This window comes from Sminthopsis crassicaudata, chromosome 3 (genome assembly GCF_048593235.1).
Source record: "Sminthopsis crassicaudata isolate SCR6 chromosome 3, ASM4859323v1, whole genome shotgun sequence".
NCBI lineage: Eukaryota > Metazoa > Chordata > Mammalia > Dasyuromorphia > Dasyuridae > Sminthopsis > Sminthopsis crassicaudata.
This window is the reverse complement of record NC_133619.1, coordinates 207,176,539-207,190,957: the sequence shown is the minus strand read 5'-3', so window position 1 is coordinate 207,190,957 and position 14,419 is coordinate 207,176,539. Positions and strand designations below refer to the sequence as shown.

General features: G+C 31.4%; 1 protein-coding gene across 1 annotated transcript in view; it reads left to right on the top strand.

Moving 5' to 3' along the window:
• The window catches only part of EPHA6 (EPH receptor A6), a 1,095,310-nt gene extending 1,081,038 nt beyond the window's left edge, over window positions 1-14,272 (top strand). Inside the window, exons 17-18 of the mRNA XM_074299847.1 lie at window positions 3,365-3,514; window positions 6,625-14,272. Of these exons, the coding sequence (XP_074155948.1) occupies window positions 3,365-3,514; window positions 6,625-6,739 (265 nt within the window). The 3' untranslated portion in view covers window positions 6,740-14,272. The remainder of the gene's footprint in view (window positions 1-3,364; window positions 3,515-6,624) is intronic.
• The last annotated feature ends 147 nt before the right edge of the window (window positions 14,273-14,419 follow it).

Here is a 14,419-nt window from a genome sequence, read left to right as displayed (position 1 = left end):
ATTAAGGGAAGAAGAGAGCTTACAAATTTGCATGTATCTTCTCCACCATCTTGGCTCCGCCCAGCCTTAATGATTTTTCACAACTGTCTTGAAAGATCTCACCTCATCTCATTCAATAGTAAAACAGAAATATCAATGCTAAATATAAATGTAATAAATGTATTCTGACTCTCAGGGTCAAGCTAGCTATATCTCCCTTCTTAGTGTTCTGAGGGCTAACCCTTAGAGGTTTGGGATATCTTTTCTTTACTTTCATTGACTTGGGATCTCTGTATTTCTCTCACTCTTAGGGGCCTTTCACAAATATTTCAGTATCATTTAATCCACGCCAATTAATTTTTAAATAGTATTTTATTTTTCCAAATACATAGATAGTTTTCAACATTCATCTGCAAAATCTTGTATTCCAAATTTTTCTCCCTTTCTCTCCTCCCTCCCATGTTCTCTCCCCAAGACAACAAACAATCTGATATATGTTAAGATATGTAATTCTTCTAAACATATTTCCATATTCATCATCCTGTGCAAGAAAAATCAGGTCAAAGAAGAAAAAAAAATAAGCAAAACAAACAACAAGATGAAATATAATAATATTTTGATCCACATTCAGTCACCATAATTCTCTCTCTGAATGTGGATTGCACTTTCCATAACAAGTCTATTAGAATTGTCTCAAATCACCTCATTGTTGAAAAGAGCCAAGTCCATCACAGTTGATCATCACATAATCTTGTTGTCACTGTGTACAATGCTCATTTTACTTAGCACACTGAATAACTTTTACAAAGGGATATTTACTTTGAAGATAACACATGTCTTGTAACACACCCAGAAGTATACTTTCCTCTATACTGCCCTACACCAACCTCTAAAGAAATTGTTGTTATAAAATTTTTGTCTCACCAAATTCAAATCTAAAAATGACATGAATGAGTCCTCATCTCAGTTTCCCTGAGCTGGATTCAGAATGTCATTCTTAAAGGTCTCTCCTTGTTCCTTGGAGTATCTAATCTCTGCTTTCGGACTATGGAACTCTGAATACTGAGTATCTCTCCAACCTTTTTTCACTCACAAGATTATGAAGGGTCTTTCATAATCTTCTCCCTTCAGCTCCCTTCAGCTACAACAGAAAAAGGATAAACACAGAGGCCCAAGGTCCAGACCCACATGCTGTCACAGAGCTTCAAAGTGAGTGAAGGATCTTATAACATGGTTTCTCATCTGATAACATGAGCAAGAGTTAACAATCTCCCCCAAGAATGACTTAAGAGAAGATTGCTAGTAATGATAGGTCTTTGTGAATGCCTCCAAAATTTATCAAAGAATTTCTTCCACCCATGGTTAGTTAATAAAAACCAGTTATAGAATTTTGCACATATTACAGCACAGTCAATCCAAGACATTTCCCTTAAATGTCATCATGGTTCTTCCAGAAATAAGTTTCCTCACATCCTCCACATTGAGTGATTATAAGACAATAAGGTTCCTGGTATCATTTAATAGGAGGGGGAAATGGACACTGCTCTAGTCATCTGATCTATTCATTCTATTTTTTTTAACTTTGTTATTTTTAATCCCAAAGGGAATGGAAGAGAAATTTCTACTTAGATTCTATACTCATTGAGGGCAAAAACTATATATAATTTTCCCATCATCTGCAACATCTCATAGAGAATTGCAGAGAGTAAACATTCAAACCAGTTAAATAAATGAATTGATTCATTTACCTTGCTCAGTTAGAGACTACTTCTCAAGAGGCAAATCATTCCCAAAGGGAAAGTTCTTGTCAGGAAAATCCTGAAATATAGATTTTTAAAAATGATTTTTACTGACATAACAGGTTAGGATACTTCTTAGAGCTCTATTGTGAATATGTATATGTATTTATGTTTATATTATTTATTACTCTTGGTGTATTAATAATATACTTATTACCATATTATGTTTTCCTAGTAGGATAGACATGTTGAGTTTGAAATGTTTCAGATTAACCAGTTTAAAGTGTCCAAGATGACTGACTGGAGAAAGAGAGGAAGGAAAGAAGGGGTGGAGAGAATGAAAGAAAGAGAAAGAGAGGGAAGGAGAGAAGAAGGGAAGGAGGGAGAGAGGAAAAGGGAGGGAAGGAGGGAGAGAAGGAGAGAGAAAAAAAAGAGAATCATCTGCATGGAAAGGATAATTAAACTCTTGGAAACTGATAGTCATCAAATAAAAAAGTATAGAGAAACAAAAGGTATCAGAACAGAACCTTGGGGTACACTCATAATTAGGAGGCATGATACAGATGATGAATAAGCACAGGGAACTGTGGAGTAAAATCAAGAGAACAGTGACCTGAAAAAAAAAAAAAAAAAAAAGAAAAAAAAAAAGGAAAAAAAAAAAAAACAAAGAGAAAGAATCCAGGGGGAAAATTGTCGTTAACAGCATCAAATACTTCAGAAAGATCAAGAAGGATAAGAATTTTTAAAAAGTCATCATATTTGACAATTAAGAAATCACTTGACTCTCTTTGAAGAAATTATTTGTTGCCTAGCATCTAGCAGACAGCATCAAGGAAGAAGATAAGTATTAATATGTAAAAGGAATAAAGATGTAGGAAAGCAAAGAGTACAAAACAACATAGTAAAGCATTTTACATCAAGCCTATGACTAATTAAACTCCCACTGGGCAGAACAGACTAAAAAGTTTACACATATACTTTGAAATATAGAGAATAAATGTTTATGGAATGTGAAGTTTTTCCAGGGTATATTGTTACACAGTGGAAGGTAGGTTGGCGACAATGGTAGAAGTAAACACAATTTTTATAACAATAACTTATGTTTGGCCCGAGAAAAATAGAGTAATTTGAGAAGGGAAAAGAACTAAAATATGGAGTTTGGAGAGAAAGATTTTTATTAATAGTCATAAAAATTCACATTCATATAGTACTTTATATTATTTATTCTCACATAAATGCATAGGCAAGTATCATTCCTACTTAATAGATGAGGAAAATTAAACTCAGAGATAGGAAACAGAATGCCCAAGTTTGCATAGAAAAGAAGTAGCAGTGCCAGTACTCAAGCACAAGACCTCTGACTTCATTTTTGAATTTAAATTTAAAGAAAAAGGTATGGTAGCATCCAGAAGGCATAGTAGATAGAGCACTGTCCCTAGATTCAGGATGACCTGAATTTAAATCCAGCCTCAAATCCTTAACATTTACTAGCTATGTGACCCTGGTCAAGGTGTCCCTTTTAAAAAAATGTGAATACTAAATTTAGTAGCATTAAAAAAAAAAACAGAGAAATAAAATGAAGCTTGCTTCACCTGATTCAAATAATTTGCTTGTTTGTTTGTTGTTTTTTTTATTTGTTTTTACAGAATGCCAGATTCACCTGGTGAACTCCCAGAATATCCTTTGTTTGTTTCAGTTAGTGACTGGCTGGATTCAATTAAAATGGGCCAATATAAAAATAACTTTATGGCAACAGGGTTTACGACTTTGGATTTAATTTCAAGAATGAGCATTGAGTAAGTGACATTATTCTTACTACCATATTTAGTTGCTTTGCTATAGATCTATACAATTGCATGCTATACCTAATTCACCATGGCTGTAATTGCCATTCCAGAGGTTAAAATGAAATTTGCAAGTCTCTATCCCTTCCTCTGAAAACCCTCCAAATGGAAATTAGCCATTCTATAATGCTTTGGAGAGCAATTAGATAATACTGAAGTCTCAATATTGAATCAGTATAGATTCCCAAGGCTACATTTTTTCCTGAATCATCATGGGGTTATTTAAAATAATTGTTATCAATGAGGTGATTCAGGCCAGTTCCAATGGTCTTGTGATGGAGAGAGCCACTATACCTAGAGAGAGGACTGTGGGAACTGAGTGTGGATCACAACATAGTATTTTCACTCTTTTTACTGTTGTTTACTTGCATTTTGTTTTTATTTCTCATTTTTTCTTTTTTCCTGATTTTCCTTTGCAGCATAATAATTATGGAAATATATATAGAAGAATTGCACATGTTTAACATATATTGGATTACTTGCCTCTAGGGGAGGGGGTGAGAGGAAGGGAAAAAATTTGGAACACGAGGTTTTACAAGGATGAATGTTAAAAATTATCCATGCATCTATTTTGAAAATAAAGAGCTTTAATTAAAAATAAAATAAAATAATTGCCATAATTGCTTCTTTCTGAAAAGCATGTTATGCATACATAACTTAAAGAAATTATACTATTTAGTTATTTGGATCAAGTATTAGTCATATAAAATAACCAATTCTAATCAATTATTTCTTATTTATCAACATCAAATTGTATATATATTGTATGTATATATTATGTGTGTATATATATATATACATATTTACAAGTATATACATACAAAGTATAGTTTCATTATAGTTCTACCTGTATATTATATTCAATTATTTTTCCTTGTTTCTGCTTTTATCCTGTCTTTTTTAGTATAATAATTATCTCAACTATCTGAATGTATATTAAGTCTTAACAGATAATTGTTCTTATTTCAAACAAATAGGAAGAACAAAGCAAATAATGCAGGATACTGCAGAGAATGTGCTGTGTCTGAGTTTCTGCCAGTACTATCTAATTCACAAAGTGCAAATTGTATCCATCTTAGAGGAGAAAGTGAAATGGCATACAGAAGCATTTCTGTATGCAGAGAACTTTCCTCTAGGGAAATTAGCCATGGGAGTTGTAAATTAGGGAGAATGAAGTGTTTTTGAAAGAATGAAATAAGTGCATCAAGGAAGATATCAACAAGAAAAGGAGTATGAAGAGAGAAATTCTCATCTTTATCAGGACTAGGAAGGGTGGAAGAATGTAAGACATGGAAAGAAAGGAAGGAAAAAGAATACTGATTGTTTAAAACTGTTTAACAAGTATGAAACTTCTTTAGAGAGGTCAGAGGGACAATATCTCAAGGAAGTGTCTTGGGCTCAAAGAACAGAGTCCTACAGCTATAAACAGGTGAGACAGCCATTGGAAGACTTGACATGAACAACAGAAACATCTTCTATTTTCTTGGAATATGAATACAGAATGTAATGAAGAGTTTTCCAAGATTTACCAAATATGTTGAGTACTACCTATTTGGGGTGATTTATGTGGATTCCAATGAATTCCAAAAAAGTTTCTAGAAATCATAGCTAAAGGTTAGGAATTTCTGGGCAAGATAACTAAAGAGTTTAAGAGGAATACAAGTGGAGTTGGTATAACTACTGCCAGTTAGACATTAAGGTTTCAGAAAAAAATACAGATTTGGACATTGAACTGGCTAAGAGAAAGTATGAAAAAGGAAATTATACTGCTGGATCACAATTTAAATATAAAAATTATGAGCTCTTGACCAAAAATGAAATGTACCAGAAATAACTAATAAAAACAATTTCTTTTTTACAATAGCTTTTTATTTTTCAAAATACTTGCAGAGATGATTTTCAACATTCACTCTTGCAAAACCTTTTCTCTCTCCTTCACTCCTTCCCTTTCCCCTCTCCAAGAGAGCAAGTATCCAATATGAATTAAACACCTTCAGTTCGTCTAATCATATTTTCACATTTAAAATGCTACACAAGAAAAATCAGATCAAAAAGGGAAAAAAGTGAGAGAGAAAAAACAAACAAGCAAAAAACAAAAACAAAGACAAAAAAGATGAAAATATAATGTTGTGATACACCTTCAGTCTCCATAGTCCTCTCTCTTTAATCACAAGTCTATTGGAATTTGCCTGAATCATCTCAAAAGCAATTTACTTCTTAAAAGGGGTTTGTTTTTCTTTTCTTCTTGAGGGATTAAGAGAAAGAAAAAATTACTTGTTAATTGAGAAAAATTAATTTTAAACCATGTTTTCTTGGACTTGTATGAATCTAATCAAGAGATCTTTCTACCAAAAATAAAGAGAGAAAGCTAAGGGAGGATGTGATTAGTTTAAGATTAAAAGGAAACAGTGGATTAGGGAAATAATATACATTTTTTGTTTTAGATTAGAAGGAAACAGTAGATTAGGAAAATAATATAGATATAATGTATTTAGACTTTAGCAACGCATATGGCAAAAATCTCTAATACTTTCCTTGTAGGCAAGATGTTATAGGGCTAAATGATAAAATTATTAAGTGAATTAGGAATGACTGTTCCCCCAAAGCAATTCATTAATGAGTCAATGTCAATATGAAGGGAGAGAATGCTTTACCACTTTAAGAGCATATTGAAGAAGGATTCAATAGAAAGATCTAGAAATTCATATAATTTAAATAAGTTAAAAGCTTCACATGAGGAAATTATTGGAGTCTATATGAATTAATTCTTTGTTTATTAAACTCTACAAGGTTCCAGAGCTGCTGATTTTCATACCCTATTGAGACATATAAGATTTGCATAATTACTTCAATTGTACTTCTTGGAATATCTGAACTCCATTACTAAAAAGTATAATTATAATATGCAAATATCTGAATTTGAATATTCTGATGTACATATTTGCCACTGAGTTTTCTTGATTTGTTACTTGGCTTTTTCTAGAGTTTCCATTTTGTTTTTATCAGTTATCTTGGATAACTGTTTTGTTTGTTTTGTTTTTTTTTTTTCTTTTTTCTCACAGTGATATTAGAAGAATTGGGGTCGTACTCATTGGACACCAGAGACGAATAATGAGCAGCATACAGACTTTATGTTTACACATGATGCACATACAGGAGAAGGGATTTCATGTATGAAAGTACTATAGAAACAACTATGTTTTGTGCCTCAGCATTGTTAAAATGGAAGATATTCTCTCTCCTTTCTCCCTTCTGATTCTCCTAACTTCACAAATGACAACTCTTCTGTTCAGATTATGAACACATTTTATGTTTAAGCTTCTTACTTGGATTTTTAATCATACTGCATAATTCTTCCTGCCAATTACCTGCCATAATTACCTGCCAATACACTGGCTCTCTGCAGACTCACTACACACTGATAAATAACTCAGCATGGATATGTAACTTTGTATAATCACATTTGGGAAATGGTCATAGTAAGCAATATCCCATTTGCCTAGGTGTGGCTTCCTAATTTATGTAGAGTTTGGTGACAGACCAAAAAAAAGTAATTGATTTCTTTTCATGTTTTGTGATCATGTAGTTTCCAGTTTGACATAAATATTTATTTTATAGTTAACTAAATTTAACTGTATCTTATTTTGTAATAATTTAACTGTTGGTAAATAGTACCTGATCATATTAGGATTCTTTGCATAAGTGACCAATAATTTCATATGGTAAATTCTCATAATTTTTAGCTATTGGGAGGAGGGGAAAAGGAAGAGAAAAAAATATGCTTCTAAATTATCCAAGGCCCTGAGTTTCACTTTCTTTTTTTTTAACCAACATCCAATTGCTAATTCATTGATTGTAGTGGTTTGTAATTGTCATTTTCCCTTTGATTTTTAATAAGTACATTATTAAAATCATCTCTGGAAAAGCTATGAGCATATGGCACTAATAGCTTCCATGTAGGTTGAAAAAGGGAAGTATTGGGGAATATATAATTAAAATATTGCCTTGACTTTACCTTTAGAAGTTTGGGGGGAAAATCATTATCAGAGAAGTAAAGAAATTAATTATTCTTTGTTTAAATACCTTGAATGAGATAGAAATTACATTCTTAAAATTTAAAATTATTTTATACAAATACTGAGGTCCATGAAAATAGCCAATGATACTACTATATGCTAAAATTTTTTGAGTTTTTATCATTTATTTTTTAAAAAGGTAATATGATCATGGTGACCCACATTTTAAAAATCTTATATGATACAGATATAATTTTCTGCCTCAAAGGGAGCATCTCTATCCATATGATCATATGCATATTGAATGTCAACCTGTGAATTTTGGAAGGGATAGTAACTAATGAGGAGACAGACTAACTAAAATGTGCTATCTTTGTCATTCTGGTTATTTTTGAATGGACACACAAAAAAAAACTTATGCAATGCATTTCTGAATGACTTAAAACTCAATCATCATACCAATATAATTCTTAAGCTATTTGAAGGAGAAAAATTCTTTTCTCTGAAACTAGAAAAGTAACTGCTGTGACTAGATTGAAGAAAGTAAAAGACACCAAAAAGCTAACTCTCCTAATGGGATTTGTAAAAGAGAAATGGAATGAAAAAGCAGTCCTGGAATAAAAAATGAAAAAAGAAAGAGTTCTAAAGATTTACCAAATAAGTTTTTTGTTTTGTTTTTTTTACTCTCAGAGAGGACAGCACCTTACCAAACTCCTAAATTTTTCCCTAAACTACAATTTCTAAGGAAAATATTCTCATAAGAAACAGCCCCCAGTTTCTTCAATATCATAAATACTCTTTTTCATTTTAAAACTTTGTTGATTATACTATTAGACTAGATTTCTCAAATTGAATTTCTTTTATCAATTCATCTCCTGTTTTTGTCAACCACGTATAATTTTCCTTTCTTTACCAAAGCAATACAGATAGAAAGAAGATGGCCTTTGCAAGTATTCCTCAAAATAATTTTAAAACAAAAGCAAAATCAGGGTGATCAATCAATTGTTAAGCGCGCGCGTGTGTGTGTGTGTGTGTGTGTGTGTGTGTGTGTGTGTGTGTGTGTGTATGAAATAGCTCAGCATGAGTCTAAAACTTAGGTGCATATTCTTGCTATCCTTTGCATGTTCATACATCTCTTGTAGACTAGATGCAGGCTGCTTGATGCATTTACACAAACCTAGATACATTAAGAGGTAATATAATTTCCATATTTACCTTCCTTTAAGTATATGCATATATTCATTAAGGACAGATATAATAATATAATAAAATTTAGAATATATTTATTTTTATAAAACAAAAAGAGAAAAAAGTGATCTGAAAGTAAAAATTGAAATGATGATGATGTTCAGTAAGACTATCCTTGTCCAGCAAATTCTGTATACTCTAGGTCAAATCAATCTCTATAAATTAGCTAAAAAATTCTGTAAGCACAGATTGTAGTGAATGTAAGATTAAGGATCTCTATGGAATACCCTTTTATTTAAAATTTGAATAATCCTAGGTCTTGTTGGTTTTACTCATTTTTTTAATTATTAGTTATCCTAAAGAAAAACTTGATAATTTCTATACCCTTCTAGCCTAGTTTTGGAGTAAAACAGGAATTTTTTTCCAGATCCACATATTTTTTACAAATTTCATTGTATATTTTTTAACAAAAGTTGGGCAGAGGACAGGGTAGGTCTGCAAAATTAACCAGAAATATTAACCATTTAGCATGGATCATAATTATCCACCATTTTTCCTAAAGATTGTTTATTACTTATGATATTTGGCCCTAGCAATCATGCTGATAGTCAAACTATCAGGGAAATTCGAGAAATATAGGTTTCATATTGAATCTGGATGTATTTGTTGTATAGAAATTAAAATGATTTAACATGCACAGAATAGAATTTGTCAATAGAAGAAAATGAATAACCTACATAAAAATCAGAAGTAAACCTTGGGGAAGAAACATACATAATTGAAATATGCATACGTATTAAGCTATTCTTTATAATGACAAACTCACACCATTGAGTTTTGTGCCTTAACAGCTCTCATTCTGCTTTACAAAGACTCATTATCTAATATAGTTAGTCCATGTTTATTTGAAAAAATAAAAACAATGAAAAGTTTGGGAATGAGATAAAGTAAATCAGAAAACCAATAATATGTTCAAATTATACCTAGTATTTAGCAAAATTGTCAATGGTAGAAACAGTGCTTGAATATTTATTGAATTCTCTTACAGTTGCTATAAGAGGTTATTTATATCATGGACATATGGCCAAATAGAATAGATTTGTCCTATTTTCTACTGCATTACTTTTAAAATTCATTAGTATTTAGTTTCACATGGGATATTAGCTTGAGGTTACTATTAACTGAAAATAAAGTAAATTGAAAAGAAAACAAACTGGGATCATTTTTCAGAGTTTTCGCTAATGAGATTCATTATGACTTTCTAATCAATGTTTTATTCTAAATATGAAGGAAATCAAAACATGTAGTTGTTAGCTTACTGATCATAAGCAATTCTTCCCTGATAATTTAGGAAAGAGAAGCATCCTGTTCCACTTTTCCCCTAACTGTGCTACCTCCTAAGCAGAAAGAATCCAATTCATACTCCTCTGTGTATTTATGGAGCATCTGCTTTGAGCTCTGTAGAAGGTACTAAGAAATAAAGCACATCAGGAAAAATAAAAATATATTTGCTCCCTGGTCTCTGCTGCCTAATGTCTGTCTCTGTCAATACTAGAAATTGAGATTCCTGAAGAAGATAGGCTTATTAGGGATTGCCAAAACAAAACTTTTTAATGATCAACTTTGCCCAATAACTCAAGTATAGTTCAATCTCTGATATTTAGTAGAGTTCTTCTTATGGGCATTATGGAACATGGAGTCCTTATGCTATAGTCATCATTCTATTAGGTGGATAGCTTTTTCTTAGGGGACAGAGAATAAATACCCAGAAACTTTGCTCAGTAGGTAACAAATCATGTAGATGTGGCAACTCCATGGATCCAAATTCCCATAGAACAAACTTCTTAACTTCCCTAAATATTCCCAGTTCAAGAATTTAAGTCTTAGATCCTGGAGGTATAATCCCAAACCATACCACTGAGTTTTGTAAGCCATCTTTCCATATTAGTTCATTGACACTTGGGGAGAGATAGCAATCTGTCAAAGTTCTTAGCTGATTCCTCAAAAATTCCCTTTCACTTAACAATCCATAGCCCTTACTCAAGGACATTCATTTCTTCTTTTACCTCTTGTCCAACTCAATCTAATGATCCTAGTAAATTCAATAATAAGTCTGTATTGAATAACTTCAATTGCTTATTCCTCATTTAACAAAGTAAAGATGTGACTACTTATCTCCATAACTAATATAGAGGTAGATAAGACAAAAGGAAATCTTAATGTTCCAGATGAGTAAAATATCCCCATCTTTTTTTAGCTTCTTTTACAAAGATGCTAAGTATCAGGCAAGTGGGCTTTTTTTAAGGTAATGTAAGTTCTCCCTCTTAACATTAGTGAAATGTAACATTATTCTGTTTTGAAAATGGATACACTTCAAAGTGTATTTTTGATAAATTTCCAACAATTTAATATTATCCTGGATTTTACTACAATTATATTTCTATAGACCTTTCTAGGTCATTGGTCTTTACCTGAAACCTTTTGTTCTTTTACCCTTGAGTTTGGAGAGGTAACTATTTTAAGAGAACTTTTATTTCTACCTGAAACAACAAACAAAAAAAAGATTCATTAGGTTTTAGCTAGTAGAGCAGATTTTTTTTAAGTAAACAGAAAGAACTTTATCCACCATTGGCTTCTTTGACAAAATACTAATAAATGCTTGGTTGATTTGTACCCAGCTACAAATAAAAATCTTTGTTTTCCATTCCACCACATTTTGTTTTTTCTACTAAAACTAAGGTTACACACATCCAAAACAGAAAGAAATTTCTTCTCAAATATCCAAAATAGCTAATAAGAACATGTATTAATCCACTAGAGAAATAATTAAACTTCAATTCTCTTTTAGCTGTTTAGAGTTAATCTAAGAATTTAAAAACAGAGTGCTACTATGTTCCTCCTCCAAAATGGCAGACAAAAAGACTATCAGTTCAGAAATGGAAGGAATCTTTTCTGCAAAATAGAAAGGGGAGAAATAGATTTTATTGAAGAAATAAAAGTATTTATTTATCCTATCTTTAGACATTTAAGTAGAGAAATATAAATACAAATCATGCTATTCTTATCAAAAGGTGTCTACTATGTAAGACTAGAACTTGAGGTTTGGCTAATTTTTCTCCATTCTTTGTTACTGTTAAGCGTTTCCTTTTGGAATTCTATTTTATGGACATTTTCTTGATAGGGACATTGTGATGAGATATAGATAAATCAAATAACTGATCAGAACATGAGTGACTTATTCTTTAAAATAACAAAAAGAAACTAGCTATACCTCAAGCCTCTAGTTTAGGTAACACAAGACTCTCCACTTCATCATAAAAATTCATTTTATGAATTTGCCTCAATAATAGGGATGAATAGACATCTTTCCTCCAAAGGTATTGACATTAACATAAGGAAAAGTTAAGATTATAAGTTCTGCATTTAAAATATTTATTTATGTTATATTAATCTTTAGAAAAAGGCTAAAGCAATAATTTAATGGTTAAAAGCTGGCTGAAGATATTTGTATTTGCAGGTATTAAGAACTTTGAAAATAGATTCCCTTATTTTAACAAATTAAATCTGAACTTAGATAAAAAGTAGTATTGATTTGAATAGCTCTATAAAAGACTTTTTAAATCTCTTAAATCTCTTCTTCACTAATATGAATGACTCAGTTTGATATATTTCTACGCTATATAAACCTAAGATCATATCACTTCACCTTTTTGTTATTATAACACTAGTTTGGTATAGTGGGTAGAGAGTTGGCCATAACATAAGGAATATTTTGATTTAAGTCCTGACACTTAAATGTACTGACTATGTAACTATAAATGACTATGCAGAGAGAAATACTATGTTGCTGTAAATTTCAGATGAGTTGCAAAGGGAGTTTCTCTATGAAAAGTTCCCCACACTGATGAACACACACACATATACATACCCTCTTAGCCCCCTCCCCCCCCCAAAAGAGAAACTCTCCACAATGGTACTGAGATTAGAAATGTTGAATCATGAATCTAAGGTTTGTTTTTGTTTGTTTGTTTGTAACTTTAGGTACTGATTCTAGGATTAAGGCTGGAAGGTTCCCAAGAAATCATTTAGTCATTTACTCTGTCACTTTTTACAAGTATGGAAACTGAGGTCTGAAGAAAAGAGCTAAATCGCCCAGGTCCACTCACTTCAACCTTTTCTTCAACCTTTTTATTCTAAAATTAGAGGAGATCTTGCTTATTAATTATTTGACTACTGTGATTTTTGAGTGTCTTTAAAACAATACTGCTTAATCTTCAAAGGTATTATGATAATTAAGTTAATTCACACTTGTAAAAGGCTGGAATCTCTGGAAAAGTCATTACATACAGTAATTTGCTAACAAATGCAATTTTACAAGATGTATCTATTTGTGGCTATCATTATGCTTAATTATTCCTATACCTAACTTGTTTGATGACCAAAATGCTTTTATTCAAGTTATTTGTTGTCATATCATTCTAAAAGTATCTTGAAATGATCAATGATTTCAGGGGAAAAATAAAAAATAATAATTTTTGTGGGTTTTTACATTTCCAGCATTGAATGAAAGATGAAGTTTCAAGTATCAAATGATCTGTGATCTCATGGATGTAGTACTCTTTCCAGTCATGCAAATCATAGCCCATCTGTGCCTGCCCATTCTCTGCAACTTTAGCTTTGGTTTTATATAATATATGCACATGCTGTAAATTTGTAATCTAAGTTTTGATTTGCTTTAGTGAGACTTAATACACACATACACATGTTCTTAGAGTGGAATTTGGCACTATATTAACAATGTGTGTGTGTGTGTGTGTGTGTGTGCGTGCGTGTGTGTGTTACCTATGAAATCTCTCAATTAGCAAATTAATGTGAATATATACATGAATTATATATATATTTAAATTTTAGACTTCCAATTTTAAAATTTCAAAAAAAAATCCCCTTCCATTAGTGGATTTCAAAATGAAAAAAAATCCAGGGGTGTTAGAAGCTTCTTCTTTTTGGAAAAATCTATAATGCCATGTTACTAGGGCAGGATTTACATGGCAGGTCTGTATTGTGCTGTTCAAAACTGCCAAGTTCACTATTATTCATTGTACCCTAACATTAACAGGTGTATCTCTAGCTTCACAGATAACAAATTCATGCCAAACATTGTGTTTAAATTCAATTGTGTATGTAGGGCAGACTGTTTAGAATTGTAAGTGAATTTTGTTTTTATTGCTATATTGTTACTGGTTGTTTTATACTAAGTATAATGACCATATTTTGTGAAAAATCAAACAAGGAAGATGAAAGGATGATATTAGTGGACAGAACCTTAAAAGAACAAATAATAGTTCAAAAAAGGGGGAATAAAGGGAATCAGATAATTTGCTACACGAATAACAATATTATTAATCAGTAACTACTTTACATATTAGTAAAATGCTGGTTTAATGAGCCAATTATGGCTTACCATTACAACATTAAGCTCTAGTGATATACTTTTTAAATCAAAATTTATTATCAGTGTAGGAATGTCTCAAATAAATTATTTTATCATAAGTTCAAATTTTTATGTAAAACAAAAAACAGGTAGCTATATGAAAATACTCTGATCTTATTTATAATTATATTTTTCTCACTTTTAATTAATTAACATATTCCC